Source organism: Nyctibius grandis, chromosome 11 (assembly GCF_013368605.1).
Source record: "Nyctibius grandis isolate bNycGra1 chromosome 11, bNycGra1.pri, whole genome shotgun sequence".
NCBI lineage: Eukaryota > Metazoa > Chordata > Aves > Nyctibiiformes > Nyctibiidae > Nyctibius > Nyctibius grandis.
In genome coordinates this window covers 25364191-25380778 of record NC_090668.1, presented here as the reverse complement: position 1 = coordinate 25380778, position 16588 = coordinate 25364191, and the positions used below count along the sequence as shown (strand labels likewise).

The 16588-nt window shown below is 53.7% G+C and overlaps 1 protein-coding gene across 1 annotated transcript in view; it reads right to left on the bottom strand.

Moving 5' to 3' along the window:
* The window catches only part of SMAD6 (SMAD family member 6), a 43771-nt gene extending 27507 nt beyond the window's left edge, over positions 1–16264 (bottom strand). Inside the window, exons 1-4 of the mRNA XM_068410343.1 lie at positions 15368–16264; positions 14752–15253; positions 12451–12507; positions 10647–10724 (exon numbers count right to left, since the gene is read on the bottom strand). Coding sequence (XP_068266444.1) covers positions 10647–10724; positions 12451–12507; positions 14752–15253; positions 15368–15529 — 799 coding nt within the window. The 5' untranslated portion in view covers positions 15530–16264. The remainder of the gene's footprint in view (positions 1–10646; positions 10725–12450; positions 12508–14751; positions 15254–15367) is intronic.
* Positions 16265–16588: the final 324 nt, after the last annotated feature.

Genomic DNA, 16588 nt, shown 5'->3' with positions numbered 1-16588 from the left:
ATCCTCCTCAGCCACTACAGAGCACTGAGGAGGAACATCTCCAAACCCATAAAACCCACATGCAAAGGAAGGGGAGGGCAGCAACCAGCACAGCTCTTCAAAGCCCAGGCAGGGAGACAGCCGAGCTGCAGCGGGTCCAGCTGAGCGTCAGCGTCCAGCTGGGAAAGCAAATGTGACACGAGGGCACTGCCATGAATTGCCATTTGGGGAGGGCAGGAGGGCTTTGTCCAGGGTTTGCTCTGGGAACCGTGCTTGGAGAGGGACAGGGAGGGCTGGGGGATGCTGCGGGGCAGGACCACGCGGGCTCCGCTGCAAGGGGCCCTGGTACCATCAGGAAAGGCCTTCTGTTCTCCCAGGAACAGAAAACTGCTGCGGAGAAAAAAGCAAATTCTCCACTGATCCCTCTCTCTTGCACTGCTGGGAATTTGACTTTTTGGCAGTTTTGTACACGGGCTTTTATAACCTGAAATGCAAGATGCTGAGTGCACAGAGAAGCACCGCAGCCTGTCCCCAGCCAGAGTCTGCATCCCCGTTGAGCACGGCTCAACCCCGGGGCCCTGCGCACCAGCAAGGGGTGGTTGAACAACATGAGCCACTTGCCCTGAAACGGCTGAAAAAAGGCTGATGAAGGAGATGCTCGGGCAGAAACGGGGCTTTGGTTTTAATTGCATTTATAGCCTCTGATGCTGCTGGTATTTTCCCATAACCAAAGCCCAGGATGACATACCAAAGTGATGTTCAGCTTCTCACCAACAGAAAAGCACCTCTGGGAAGGGGGTAGCGGGACAGCCACAGGCTCCAGCGCTTCAACGCTGGAGAACCTTTAATCCCTGCTCCAGCCCCAGGAGCTGCAAAGGCCATTACAAGTCAGCGTTCAGCAACGCTGGAAGACGTCAGCCAAGACAGGCCTTTTCATGCGAAACGTTTTTGTTCTTACGGAAAAAAAAAAACCCAAACAGGAATTCAACAGTTCCCAGCGTCCGAAGCCCAGACCTCAGCACTGGTGGTGCATTGCACAACTTCACAGAATCACAGAATCAATGAGCTTGGAAGAGCCCTCTGGGATCATCGAGTCCAACCATTGCCCTAACACCACCATGTCAACTAGACCATGGCACTAAGGGCCATGTCCAGGCTTTTCTTAAACCCCTCCAGAGATGGTGACTCCACCACCTCCCTGGGCAGCCCCTTCCAATGGCTAATGACCCTTGCTGAGAAGAAATGCTTCCTAATGTCCAACCTGAACCTCCCCTGGCAAAGCTTGAGGCTGTGTCCTCTTGTCCTAGCGCTTGTTGCCTGGGAGAAGAGGCCGACTCCCACTCCGCTACAAGCTCCCTCCAGGTAGTTGTAGACTGCACTAAGGTCACCTCTGAGCCTCCTCTTCTCCAGGCTAAACACCCCCAGCTCCCTCAGCCGTTCCTCGTAGGTCAGACCCTCCAGACCCTTCACCAGCTTGGTCGCTTCTCCTCAACCTCCCCTCTCCGAGTGCTCAGACCCCACAGAAATGCTTTTTTCCAGGCTAAACGCCCACTTTCTGGGGGAAATCAACCAAGAGAAAGGTTTAAAACAGGAGGGAGAGCAAGTACAGCCTGCTGCTGGGACAGGCACCATCCAAACACAGTGCCCTGTGAGCAAGGTGGGACCTCGATGAGCCGCCATCCCTCCTCATCCTCGCTCCCCGCCGCGCTGGCGTTGCTTTGCTGAACTACACGATTCCCGTGCAGGACGGGGAGGCCGCAGGCTCCTCTCCTCCCTCCTGGAGCCTACGGCATGGCAGGACCCACGGCAGCGCTCGGCGGGGCCGGGAATCGCAGTGCCTAATCCCCTCTGATCCCCAGCACTTTGGAAGGACAAAGAGCCGAGTCTCCTTTGCCAGTAAATCGAACCTGCGGTTCCAGGGGCTCGAGGCACTTCAAAGCCTGCGGCAGCCCGGCCAGCAGCAGTAAAGGGATGTACTTTTCAGCTGTCGAGCAGCAAAGTAAAATCCACACAAACAAGCAGTGTTCCAGAAAACCAGGTTTAACCATCAGCAGCTCTGAACGCCGGGGGATGTTTTTCCTGAAGGGTTTTTTTTTTCCCTTCCTTCTCCTTCCCAGTTTGTCTTAGGGTATTTTTTTTAATTTCTTACTAAAACACGTCTCGAGCTCCCACACCGCACGGCCCTTTCGGGTCTGAGCATCCTCCAGAGGTAAAATGCTGAGTTAGGTATTGGAGTCCAGGAAAGGAGGTGCCTTTGATGAACAGCGAATCTACAGACTTCAATCGTTTCGGTGAGCGCCACAGATTTAATAAGTTATTTCCGTGGAAAACCTTAGTAACTCAGTTATGAATCAAGCCTATAAACACCTCTCACTCATCAAAGTGCCACAAAAAAATAATCTATTACTGTAACTGTGAATACAAGCCTCTCTCTACAGGTCCCTATAAGAAGCCAAAATTCCTCCTTCAAAACATTCACCATTTTCAAAGGTCATAAATACACTATGTCCAGTATTCAGCAAATCTGTTTAAAAAGCAAAACACAGGCACAGAGAAAAAGTAAAAGTTCAAACAAAGACGTACCATCAGATATGCACTGTTTAAAAGACACAACCGGAGTTACATCAAAAGAACTTTTACTACCTAGAAAGCCATATCCAGCTCCTAATAGGGTGCAAGAATGTAATGTTTTGGCTACAAAGATTAAACTAATTTACTTTTAAGTAACTTGCTTACTTCCTGATGTTTCTTTTTTAAAGAGTGATGCTTAGGTGCTTGGAGAAGTGAGGGATGTGATTATTCTGTGATTCAAGGCCAAACATCATAACTACTCAATGAACCACAGACAAAAACATATTTTATCTGGGTGTTGTACTTACTCCAAGAACTTCTAGGCTGAAAACACCCCGGCTAGCTGCGAAAAGCCATCCCAGCTCCAGGTAAAGGGAGGGAGAGAAAGGGCAACTCTCTCCCCTTCTCTGCAGAAACATACTGAGAAATTCAGTGTATTGCCCACAACGAACTACTGCCCACGGTACATTCATTGCAGGGCATCCTCCTGCCTGCCTCCATCATGGGAAATCTCCTTCAGAGCCGGGGAGCTGCATCCACACGCACCAACGCAGAGGTATCATCTGCAAAGCAGCTTTAAGCCCTGCATTAGGCACGGGGCCAAATATTGATAAGACCAACCTTCTTCCAACCCCTTGTGCACCAAGCACCCTGTGGTACTCCAGACAGATGACCCTAAGGCTTTGGCAGCTGGTTTTGCTTTTTTCCCCTGCTTCTTCTGGACTAGAGGCAGCTCTGATTGTCCACATTTTTCTAAGCGCTGTCTCTGTTGGAGGGTTGAAGCAGTAGTATCAGCTGTCATAATAATTGAAGAGGAAAGATGTTCTGCACGTGAAGCAATGCAAGATGGTTACAGGGGAGATTTTGGCTTGATTCAAAGTTCTGCAACAGCTGCTCCATCGCAGGTAAAGACACATGGGAAGATGGGAGTCCATCACTGTTCCATCAGTTCAGATGAAGAACGTCACCGGAGCTGTCTCAACTAACGATGCTCCTCAAGGCAGGCAGGTCCTTGGGACACAGGAGCCCCAGCTGAACGCAGGGACCTCCTTCCCGTCCTCCCCTCTCAGCACCATCAATGCGCTGGAGAACAGCATTGCTCTCGCAAAGCATTTGTACAGCTAACAACAAAGGGACATTTCTCCATCTCCTAGTCCAGAAGATACCTTCCCTCCTGGAAGACAGTTATTTTTGGAGGCTGGTGATGATGCTCTCTCACTGCGCAGGACGCAAAGCCTCAGAACAACCTTTATTTCCCTCCTCAGGAGACCTTCAGCACAAACCATCTCTTTTCCCATCTACAGTAAGTTCCTCAGTGGTCCCTCACCCTTCACAAAATTAATTTCCCCTCCCCACATTACTACCCTGGCTCAGCTCCGAATTAATTTCAAGACCAAAGGTTTGCATTGCGAGCTCAAAACCCGTAGGATGTTTTTTACAAACAGGTGTCACCTGCTTTAGAAACCCTTCTACAGCCGCATGGCCACTGCCAAAATGTCATCCTTCTTCCAGAGGCCCATGCTCTGCGTGGATGGGGTCACTGGCACTTCTCCTCTGCGTGGATGGGGTCACTGGCACTTCTCCTCTGCGTGGATGGGGTCACTGGCACTTCTCCTGCTTCTCCAAATGGGACACTGGGTACAGGTGGCAACACGAAGGTGTACTGTCACCAAAGCGTGGTCATCCACGAGCTCTACAAGAGCAAGCTCCTGAAGACCTCAACGCTACAGCTGTTGGGTTTGGTGGCCCAACATGAGTTCCCCTGCAGGGTTTTAATGAAGAAGCAACTGTGCGCAGGGAGTATCTTCCCCAGCCTTGACGTAAGGTGCTCTTTCTTCAATTGGTAAATAACCGTGTGTTTGCTCAGTCTCAATGATCTGGGCAACATCTTCAGCTGCACATTAACAACCCAAGCGGAAAATTCTCTGCTGTGTTACATTGCTCGTGGACAAGGCACTGCCATCAACAGGTTCTGGACACAACAAGAAGCCCACCTGGCTGCAGGATCAACAACTGCTTCCCTTCTTCTTCTGCTCCAAAGACAAAAAGTGTTTGAACTCCAGGAGCTGCCACCTGAGCCACCACCACGGCAAGCACAAACATAATGCAAAAAAAACCCGCAGCCCTCGTGTAAATCTACAGGCTCCGGCAGATTTATCATCAATCCAGACATTTGTTGTAGAATGAAACATCACATCTGCGTCTCTCGGAAAGGGACAGGCGCTGAAAGCCTGGGGACACCGTCTCCAAGACCTTCCCTACCTTCCCTTTCAGGGATTAATTCCGTGATTCACTCTGTAGCTTGCAACGTTGCCTTTGATGTCAACCCCAGGCAGGGCCAGAAGCTGCACATGAACAAACCCAAAGCAAAGGCAAGTTATGGTCTTGAAGTTCTCCCAACCATCGGGAAGGATGCTGCTGCGTGGTCACACGCTCTGATGGGGACTCCAACGTTCACGGCCATCCACGGTCACGTGGGGAAAACCTTCACACCGAGCACAGAATTCCTCTCTGAAGCACATTGGAAAATAGATGCACTTTATTTCCCGTTGGCAAACTGAAACTATGGAGGGAAAATGTTTAATATAAAAACATCTGACAAAGCACCTCCAGGATGTACTTTTTTGCATCAAAGAAGTAGCTCTTGGCAACGCGCGCGCTCCTCCGACACGAGAAGTTTTTAGCCAAACCCTGATTGTTATAGACTGCGCAGAGTAAGGCATGCCAGCGAGCTTAAAGTTAAATGTGAAAGAAAAAGGAAACCAAAACCATTACTGGCCCAAATAAACATCTGTCTGTGATTAAACTGGATGCACAGATACTCTCTGCTTTTTTTTCTTTTTTTTAAATGGATTTATGTTTCTGCAATAGGATGGGGGAAAAAAGGACAAAAAGGCTCCACGGTGCTGCTGGGTCAGACCCACCCTGCAGCCCCCAGCCCACGGCGCTGCCACCCCGAGCTGGCACCCGCGCCCGGGGCTGCGGTGGGAGCCCGGCACCGAGATGCACCAAAGCCAGCGGCAACCATCAGAAAGTTGCAAAAACATTTCACCCCCAGAAGAAATTGCTGCCCTATTAGTGAGAAAAATATCTTTTTTTTTTTTTTTTTTCCTATTAACAGGTAATTTCACAACCTCTCCCCCAGCCTGGGAAGGGCAATGTTTGCCCAGTTCCCACACATATCCGCCTCACATATTTACAGGCTTTTTTTTTTTTTTCCCCCTGCTCCTAACACACAGGATCTTCATAAATTTCCTTGTTAGCATAAATCCTTGCAGTCTGTTATTTCTGGGGGGAGAGGAAGAGAGACTTTCACTTTCTCCATTCAGTGGATTTTAAAATCCAACACCCCCCAGTCCCACCACCGCCCCACAAGCAACCTCTCCACCTTCCCAAGCCTGGAAGAAAATCCAAAATAATTTAAATAAGCTCCAGCCCATTCAGTCTCTCTTTGTTTCTTCTCTCTCTGTTAATTCACAATTATCCTCCGTGAACTTCAGAGGGGACAACACAGAGTAAGTCACTGAGCAGACCCTGTCTCTACATGGAGCCCATCATCTTCTAGGCTTGGACCCTTTCAGGTACGGCTCCCCACCACTCCGGAGTGCGGAGAGGAATTAATCACTCCTCCAACAAACCACCAACTCACAACTTCTTCTTTCGGATGCACATTCCCAGCTACAAATGGGTCCGCCAGAGCTGAAACTCTTTGAGGAGTTTTAGCACAGAGGAAATGAATTGATTTAAAAGTCTATAAAAAATAGTATTTTTGGAAAAATCTAAAGCAGCATCTACCCTGGCCTCCTGCAAAGCCTTTTGCTGCTGGTGCAAACCCCACTCCCCTCCTGCCCTTCTCCCGTTCCCAGCTCTCACTTCTCCCCTGGTAGCACTTATTTCTCCTCTTCTCTCTGCTCGGGTGCGTTGCCCAGCACCAAGCTCCACCTGGTGCTGAGCATCCCCTAACTCTGGGCACCGGCTTGGCCGGTCCATGGCAGGAGGATCGGGTGCAGGATGCGGTCCTTCGACGTGCAGCAGGCGGGGTGGACACGGACAGCCACGCTCAGCAAGGAGCCCTTTCCCTCCAGAAAACCCTGCCACACACAGGGCTCGAGCCTCGCGGGCAGCATCACTTCACAAAGGCATTTCCATACGAACAATGGAACTTTCCGGGCAAACGCTGGTATGACTCCCAATTAAACGAGGAGTAACAAGCGGGCATGTAGGGACACATGAGACAGGCTCTGGTGACGAGTGGCTCATTTTGAGGAAACGTAGCTATCGTAACAGCTTGGCACTGAGTGCTGCAGGGAATTGCACAGGGCATAGTCTTCCTTAAGTATCTTCAATGGAGACACTCAGCCCATGCAGGACCTCTGCATGGTGGCCAGAGACTTTCCTGGAGGCAGCGGTGAGCTGCACCCATCCCTACCCATCTGCTCCTACAGCTAATTATCAATCAATTCGGTTGGAAGAGCCCTCTGGGATCATCGAGTCCAACCATTGCCCTGACACCACCATGGCAACCAGACCATGGCACTAAGGGCCATGTCCAGTCTTTTCTTAAACACCTCCAGAGGTGGTGACTCCACCACCTCCCTGGGCAGCCCGTTCTCACTTTACTCGTTATTACTCACCCTTATTTGTCATTGCTCCAAAGAAAACCGATGCCCCATCATTTCTGCACTCTCTAGAGGATGGACAAGCTACTCCAGACCTGCAGCGGCCATGAGCAATGGTCCAGTCCGCATGGAGACCTACGGGAGTCTCCCAAGGAGCACCACCACCTTTTACCCTCCTACTTGATGCTCAACCCTTCCCCTCCTGCACAGTCCTCAGGACCTCCAGAACTTAATGCCACCACTAAGGAGAACTCTGGTCACTACTCATAGGAATTCACGTGGCTTTTTTAGCAAGACAGACAGACCCAACGCAGAGCGCTGTACAAGGGGAGTGCCGAGGAGCGGGACTATTTCATGGTCTTTAAGAGAGGGTCCTTCCCAGAGAAGGCGAGGGATAGCGCTGTGGGATTCAGGGGAAGGCAGGGAATCTCAAAGCCCGTGGCCCACAACATCTGCTCCAGCACGTCCCCACCGTACTGAACCAGCTCCCGCAGCGGCGGCGCAGCCCTCTACAAGCCTGGCAAGTCTAACGGGTACAGCAGCTTCTTGGCATGTGGTAGAGGAGCCAAGTCTGAGGGGAAGGGAAAAAAAAAATTACTACAAATCTTCCACTAATTATGAGTCACGGGGCTGAGCTTTTGTTTCTGCCTCGCTGGATTTTGCCCTTTCCCTGGTATTTCCCCAGCTCTGGCCAGGGAAGCCGCAGGGACGCTGACACCGGCCAAGGCTCTGCCAACACCCAGGGGACGGGCACAAGCCCGGCCAGGGGAACACCTGGGCTCAAAATACAACTCCCAAAACAGCAGGTTTTGTTCACCTCCACTCCCCAGGCACACACAGCTGCAGAAACAAACCTAATGAGGAGAAGACGTAGCCTCTTTTCACACTCCCACAAGCCTGAAGCTCACTGCTTGAGCTCTGAGGATGGAAACTTTGGGATCAAACACCTCCAAGTGCCTTTTCCCACCAACCTAGATCTTCCCAAGCCATCGTGCCTCACTCAGAAATCAGGAGCATCCCCAACCCAACCACACGTGCTCCCAAAACCTGCTCTCTGGGGGAACGCCGTGGTGGGACACCGATCCTTGGACAGACAGCTTTATCTCATGACCCAAACACTTTGAACCTTAGCTGAAGAGGACTCTGGGGTTTCATCCTTCGATCCAGCTCGTGACACCGAAGGTCGCATCCACACAATTACTCACAACTTGTGCTTCCAGTTCACATTAACTGTCACTCCACATTTTATAGCGAGCCTGCTAGTTCATTGAAGATTTTTTCCTATTTTTAAGAGCAGTATTATAGCCATGAAAAGGTCTACTTCAAAAAGAGAGGGGTTTTTTGTAAATTGATACTTATGACAGAGACGATCTTTTGACTTCATGCTAAAACTCTGCTTAGAAGTTCATCAAGTAAACGAATAACAGTAGAAGAATGGTTCTCTTTGTTATCCAAAATTGAATTTTGTGGTTTTAGTAGGAAAAGCCTTTTTGATGATCAAAGCTGTAGCAGTAAATAGTAGTGGCTTGATGCTAGATCCAAAATGTACTTATTTTTGGAACGAGAGTTAAACGCCCATTGAGCTCCTTCAGTACACACAAGAAAAGGCAGGGAAGACCACATGCTTTGTGTATCCTTTACACAGGCCTACGTTTCAAGCAAACCCATTAAATAAGTTGAAATGGAGAATAAACAAACTGAAATATGGCAGATAGACTAGAGCCTAAGTGGTTTTTTTTTCCTTTTACTTCCCCATGATGACAAGTATGGGTTAACTGCAGTGAAGCTCTTATCCTCTTTCAGCAATCATGAGCACTGGGGAAAAATAAATCACACAGCCCAGACTCTTATTAAAAGTTACACCATTGGAAACTACACAGGGGGAGAGGAGGTATCCGATTTCAGTACAATCTCGGTCACATGTTATCATTATATTGTTCAAGTAAAAGTTAAAATCTCTCTTCTACTCCAGAAAAATCCACCAAATGTCCCATAAAGGACTCAGCTGTGAGAGAAGCTAAACCATTACATCCTCAGGAACCCCGGTTTTCAAACTGGGCTGCTACAATTCATGGCAATTATCAAGTTACAACAAAAGCCACGGGTATGGGGAGCTTTATGGACACGCATCCAGCCCGAGGAATGTTTGCTAGGAATTGCAAACACATATTTATTATAGCACAACCCTGAACGATCCAACTCCTGGCTATCAATTGTTCCCCTGCTATGGACACTTGGCAGCACAACAAAAGCAAGGGGAGCCGGCACGCCGGATCCGGCACGCGGCAAAACCCACCGCGGCAGGAGAACCTTAAAGGAGAAGGAGAAGGGAAAATCCCCCAGGGAAACACACCACCATGCCATGACACTGCAGGGCCGTGCTGTTTAAATGTGCTTTAAAGCGCTGAGGAGTTGGGATCAGCTTAAACATCCCGAGGAAGCCGCAGGTCTCACCAAACCAGCCATAGAGTCGTGAAGGCCAAGAACAAGAAAAGCCACAGCTAACAGACCGCTACCCTGAGGGTCCCCTCCACCACCGTTGGCTTACAGCATCCCCCAGAGAGAGCAGCAAACCCCGTCCATGTGCTCAGCAAACCCGGCACCGAGGTGCCCAAGTCCCACCCCACCGCAAAGCCCACTCCAATCGCTGAACGAGGCACATGGGACCTCACCAGGATGAAGGTTTGTCCGTGTTGATCAGCTCTCAGACCACTAACCAGGTCATTTCTTAACACAGAAATTAAACCTGGTCCTACAGACGGGTCCCTCCTGCCCCCCATGCAGCCAGCCCCCAACCTGGGACAGGACACCTGATAGGGAAGACATGAAACCATCACCGTAGCTGGAGCCCAATGCCATCAGATGAAAGCCCCAACTCCCCGCCTGCTTACATGTAAAACCACCCCGGGCCTTACAGAGAACCATTAAATGAATGAAAGGCTGCAGGGGTGGGGCAGAGCACAAACCAGGACCTAATTAAACAGAGCTTTGTTCAGGAGCTTCAATGGCATCGTAGCTGGGAGCGCTGCTCGGGAAAGCAGGGTTTGCACTGCAGGGCCGGGACCCGACAGGTAACACAAGCCAGACGGACTCGGCAAGAACCACCACAAAGCAGCATCGTCTGGAACAGCCTCAGCACTCCCGCCATGAAACGGTGACGGCGGGGAGCCCAGCCCACGACCCCGGAGCCCAGCCCACGACCCCGGCGCTCCAGCGAGCTCTGGGCGGCTTCCACGGGGGACACGCACGGCCCCGTGGCCACCCGGCTCATCCCACCAACAGCATCTTATCGCAACACACAGAACACAGCATCTCTGAATCAACTCGAGCAGCTGCTCTTTCTTACCCCTCTATTCACACCCAGAACATAAACGAGCAGCAGCACCACAACCCCCCCATCTCCTCCTGCATTCCTGCCCCAGCCACGAGCTCCCCGGCGCACACCACGCGTACGGGAAGGCGCAAACATCTGCCAACCTGAGAAGTCTCCGGGCGTGACGTTGGGCGAGTTTGTAGCCTCTGTTTCAGTGTAAGACAACGTGGAATCTGATAGATCTGGAGAAAAAAAAAAAAAGTGCTTTTAGTCCTCCTGTGTTTGCAAGCACTACGTGAGCACCCGTGGCTCTTCAGCTTCCCATCATCTCCCCACGAGAAACTCTCCACCGGGCCAGAAAGCAACGATTAACGTTGTACCTCTACCATGCAAATGAAAAGTCTGCATTGTTTCGACCACAAAAATAACTGCAGTTAAGTTGATCAAACAAGTAGGAACTTGGTGCTTACTGGGTAAAGTTACATTAAGCCTCTAAACAATTCATAGTTACTATACTTAATTATCACCATTAAAATTCTTGAAGCTGTTTATTCTTGCTTCCTTCCTTCCTTCCTCTTTGCTGAAGCGAAGGAAACTTTGTTTTAACAAGTTAAGAGTCTTTGTTATTCTCTCTTGCTTACACCCCTCTAATTAAGTGCTCAACTGTTTGCTCACAGATTAACTATTATTTTTCCAATCAAACAAGCCAGTGAAGCACATTTCAATCCCTGGCTGTTGTTTTAATAAAGTCACGTGTCACCCACTATCATCTCTCCCTGCAGCACAAGCAGTTTCTAAAGGGAATTAACTTGGAAGGGGGAGCGTGGGGAGGGACAACTCCTTTTTTTTTCCTCCATACCTAACAAAAAATTTAAAAAAAAAAAAAATGACCAGCAAATTTTGCTTTGCAGGACGCTCTGGTCACTGCGCCGTGTCAGGGGCTGGGTGGGACATCCGAGTGGCTGCAGGGATGCAGGAGCCGGTCCCTGCCATGCGTTGCAGGCAGGTCGCAGGCAGCTCCCCGGGCTGGCAGGGCAGGGACTCACCTTTGGCACGGGGCAGCTCCCGCCGTGCCCCGGGGCTGGGTGCGACGGGCAGGCACGCTGCCCCGCTCCTATCGCCCTGGCAAACCCCGCCTATCTCCTCCCTGCCCCTGCGAGCGAAAGCAGCTCGCCTGGGTCATTACCCCCTCTGTACATCAGAGCCACTGATTATGGGATGAGGGCAGAAATCCCACGCTCCCGACATGGCCACAGCTCCACCGATCCCAGCAAGAAACCCAGGAGGGGCACGGTATTCCTCCCTTCCCTCCTGCGTCTTTGCTTCCCATTTACTGGAGCAAGAAAGGACGCTCAGGATGCAGCGATGCCAAGTCAAAACATCTCCAAACCCACGTGCACTGTGGTCTCCAGCAGCCTTCGCTTCACGCCCAGCCAACCCACCCAAGCTGCTTTCACTACCTGTTTCAAAAAACCTTTTATAATTCATCAGGAAAAGTGAAAATCCACTCAGAAATTATACAGCGCCGCGTTTCAAAGAGTTTACGTCTCATTTTAATAAGCAGAGGAAGGGTAATAGCCGGTTCCACCGCGGCACTGGCAGCCAGGGCTGTATGGAAATGGCACCCAGGAGCTCCGGCTCCCCCTCCGCTCCGTCATCCCGCAGATTACCCACGCAGACAAAACACGGAGCACGGTAACCTTTCATTACGCCTTCATTAAAAATAGCGCTTCGTATTATTTTGGAAAATATGCATGTGTCTACACGGTAATTTGGTATGATAAACTGACATCCATTTGCTACTTAAAACCTGTCAGCTGATGCTTGCTCAGAAATAATGAGCAGCCATAAAATCCCGACTTGTTGGCTTTTGCCTGACACGCCAGGTAGGGATGGATGTCTTAGAACCAACACCAGGACCGTGCCATGAAAGAGCTGCCGGGAGATCAAAAGAGACAAAACACGTACCCAGTGGCTTTTGCTCATCGTTAGGAGACAGCCGAGAGTAGGGAGGTGGCGGAGACTCTGGAAAAACAAAACTCTGTTAGTGCTGTGTTCAGATTATCAGCGAAACCCTCACACTTTCTCCTTCAAGGTTATAAACACCCAACTTGGAAACAACTTGAGACCAAGAGTTTGCCAACTCTTTGACAAATGCGGGCTCCACCTTGACCTTTCAAAGTGGGCTTTACTACCGAAAATGCTGCAGTTCTGCCCTACACCCCCACCCCACGCCCTGGCCTGGGCACCCGTGACCCAAAGCACACAAAACGGCACGTTGCTCCCAAAGAATGACGCCTTCATCATCCGCATTGGGAGATGACCCTCCAACCATGGCTCAAACACACACACAGACTTAACAAGAGCTCCCCAAACACATTACAAGGACTGAAAAAGGGTGTCTGGTGATGAAAAGACCCTCCTCTCCTGGCACGTGAAGCCTGACAGCAGGGGCCAGGCTGGCTTCAGCCAACGAGCCACCAAAGCAACGTTGGTCCATCCCAACAAAGCCCTCGGCACACGAGTGGTAGAGGCCTCCCGTGATCCTGAGCAGCCCGACCTCCACTCAGCAAAGCTCCCAAGCACAGTCATGTCCTTAAAGTTAAGCAAGTCTTTCGAAGTGCTCTGCTGAATCAGGTCATCTAACTGGCTCTTGCTGTCCTCGTAAGAGTCAAGGCCATGCGAAGGCTGACCGAGGCCCTCCATCAACTTCGTGCACTGTTTTTTTTCCTTCTGAATTATGGCAGTGATGTGCTGCTTGAATTACAACTTGCTAAAATTGATGTATGTGCAGCTGGTTGGGCTCTATCACGGCACAGACACTGAAGAGACACTGACTTCAGTGAGGAATTGTCCTGAGAAGCCAATGGCACCATGGTGACCCCAGACTACTGAAACAAAGGTGTGCTCCTCAGCATCCCCAGGGATCCAAAAGCAAGGCACTCGGCCCAACAAATGCAGCTCAGCTGGGGTTAGCTCGTTAAGAACCACCTCAGCACCCCCTGTGTGATGGCTCTGGGATGGCCTGCGGTCATTTATTGCTTCCAAGAAAAGGTTCCTCATCTCCCCTAACCCAGCAAGCTGCCCAGCAGCAAGATGCTCTTCTCACAGGGCGCTCAACAGTCTCAAAATGAAAAATAATAGTGCCAATATCCCAATCTGGATGTAACGGCCCGACCTGCGCCACACACAGCAGGCTGGTCCTGCGCTGGAGCCAGACCTGCTGCCACAGGGGACTCCTTTGAGGCGTTTTTCACACCCCTCAGCTACGTCACCCCACAGTAAACTGGGTGACAAACACGACCACGGCTGGTCTCTGTGCAAACACTTGTGGAAAAGGGCATCGAGGCCCTTCCCGGGCTCCCGGGTGGGGCCCTGGCACAAACACCTACTATCAAAATGACAAGGAGCCACTCGATAAAAGCTCTGCTCTCTCTACTCCTCCCTGCACAGGGCTTGTAGCCACACACCGCTGGGAAAACAACGACCGCTGCAAGAAAGCGACCTGGAAACTTCGCCTTCTTCTAAAACAAACGCACCGTTCCTACAAATGCACATCTACTCCAACTGAAGGAGGAAAAAAAAAACTGCTTCCAAGCCTCTAGCGATCTTCGAGGGAAGCACGCCCAGCACAGAAGTTTCTTTCAAAGAAGTGATGCAAAGCGAGGCAGGATCCCGGATTGCAAAATAAATATTAAAAAAAAAAAAAAAAAAAATCAAAGCTTCTGCCAAGAAAGGGACCGTCAGCAGGAGGTCGGTGTCCTCCACGATCCCTCTGCCCACGGAAAAAAATAAAAAATAAATATAAAAAGCCCGAGAAATGCCCGAACCGCAGCTCCCCCCGCTTCCCGGGGCATCCCCGCAGCCCCGCCCGGCGCGGCCCCGCTGAGCCCGGCGGGGCCCTGCGGCTTTAAGCCGGCGGCGGTAATTGCCCGGCTCCGCGGCCGCTCCGATAACCAGGAGCCAGGCTGGCGCCAGCAGTATGCAAACCGCGTATTATCGCCCCTTCCGCGCCTCCATAGCAGGGGGACCTCCGCGGGAGGGGGGGAAAGGGCTTTTTAAGCACAACTGGGAACCGCGCTCCGCTGGGGACGGGGCGGGGGGGGGGAATGCCGGCTCGGGGAGGGAGACCCCGGGCCAGGCGCATCCCGGCCGGGCATCCCCGGGCTATCCCACGAGGGTCCAAATAAGCCAAGGAAGAAGCCCCAAACCCCCAAATCAGTGGTGTTGGTGGGGGGAAGACCGCGACCCCCCCCCCCCGCTCCTCACCTGGCCCACAGAGGCGGCTGAAGTGGTAGGGGTTGCAGCAGACGGTGGGTCCGTCGGCGACGCCGAAGCTCTGGCACTCGCAAAGGGGCTTCAGCTCGGCGGGGTGCTGCAGGTCGGGCCAGCGGAAGAGTTTGCCCAGGAGCAGGTGGGGGGGCGCCGCTTGGCCCCCCAGGCGCAGCTCGGTGCGGGCCACCAGCACGCAGCCGCTGGGCATGCCCCCGCGGGACTCCACCGCCTCCAGCAGGCTGTCCAGCGAGCGCTCCTTCAGCCGCTTCAGCAGCGAGTAGGTGACGGCCTTCAGCTCCTGCTCCAGCAGCAGCAGCCGCGACCGCGCCTCCCGGCCCCGCCGCTCCGGGGAGCCGCCGTCGGGGCTGGGGGGGGCGACGACGATGGCGGCGGCGGGGGGCTGGGGGCCGCCCGTCTCCCGCTCCTTGAAGAGGCAGCAGGTCACCGTCCGGCCGTCGCTCTCCTGCGCCCGCCGCGGGCTCGCCCCCTCGGCGCCCTCCCGCCGCGGCGGCGCGCGGAGCCGGGCCGCGGGCCGCTCCGCCATGGGGTCCCCGCGCGGCGCCGCCTCGCCGCGCCGTTCCTCCGCCTCCCGCAGCAGGCTGCGCGCTACCGCGCGGATCTCCGCCGAAGGGTTTTTCTCCGGGATCTTGAAGCTACCGGTGGCTCCGAGGTCGTGGCCGCTCCTGGCGCTCCCATCTCCGCCGTCCCTGTCCGGAATGACGCGGCTTCTCCAAAGTCGCCGCACCAGCCCTGAGCGTTTGGACCTGAACATACGACACGCCGGCGGCCGGGGGTCGCGTCGCTCTCCGCCGCCACCCCCCCCCCCCGCCGCCCGCCCCGCGCCCCTCCTCCGCGGGGCTCCTCGCTCCGCCGCCGGCTTTATCTCATCTCACACCCGCCGCCCTCGCAGGGCTGCCCGGAGCGCCCGGCGCGGCGGCTTGTTTCCCCGCGGCCCTGCCCAGCGAATCGCCGACGGCCCGCGGCGGGGCCGCACCATGGGGGAGGCGGCGGGGAGGGAGCGCGGCGCGGGCATAGACGGCGCCGCGGGGGCTGTGCCGACGCCCGCGGCGGTGCGGGGCCGCTCCCGTGGCGGCGCTGGGGTTCGGGCGCGCCGCGCCGTGCCCTACATCGGCTGCCAACGCGGGGCCAGGCGGGACGGGGCCGGGGAGAGCCCGGGGCAGCGCTGGGCTGCGCCCCTCGGCGGCTCCACCGTACGAGGCGGGAGAGGAGCGGGGGGCGAGTGCCCCGGCGCGGGGGTGCCGCCCCGCGCTCGGAGATATCGATTCCTTTCGGCCAAAAATAGTAAAAAAAAAAAATAAAAAAAAAAATTAAAAATGCAAAAAAATAAAAAAGGTAAAAAAATATTAAAAAAAATCTTTCTGAAGACAGCCCGCAGCAGCGCCCAGAGCCCAGGCCGGTGTCAGCACGTGCGTTGTACGTATCCCAGCGGCGCGGCCGGCGGCGCCCCGCGCTCCGCTCCCGCGGCTCCTCGCGCTGCCCTGCGCGCGGCTGCCGGGGCCGCCGCCGCCGCCTCCACGCTCGCGCCCGCCCGCCCCTCGCTGGCTTTTGTGTGGCCGGGGCGCGCGCGCAGGGCCCCTCGCGAGCGGCGGCGCGATTGGCTGCCGCCCATCATGTGCCAGTCTAGACACTTTGGCGGCTCCGCGCGGCACCGGGCGTTGCGCAAACACCGGCTCAAGTTTCCGAAGTCTTAAAGGGACACGCGCCCCGGTGCACCCCCCCACGCCACAACCGCGGGGTGAGGGGGAGCCCCCGCCCGCCCCGCCGCTCCGGGGAGGCGCCTTCCCCCCCCCCCGCCATCACCCCGCGCTTC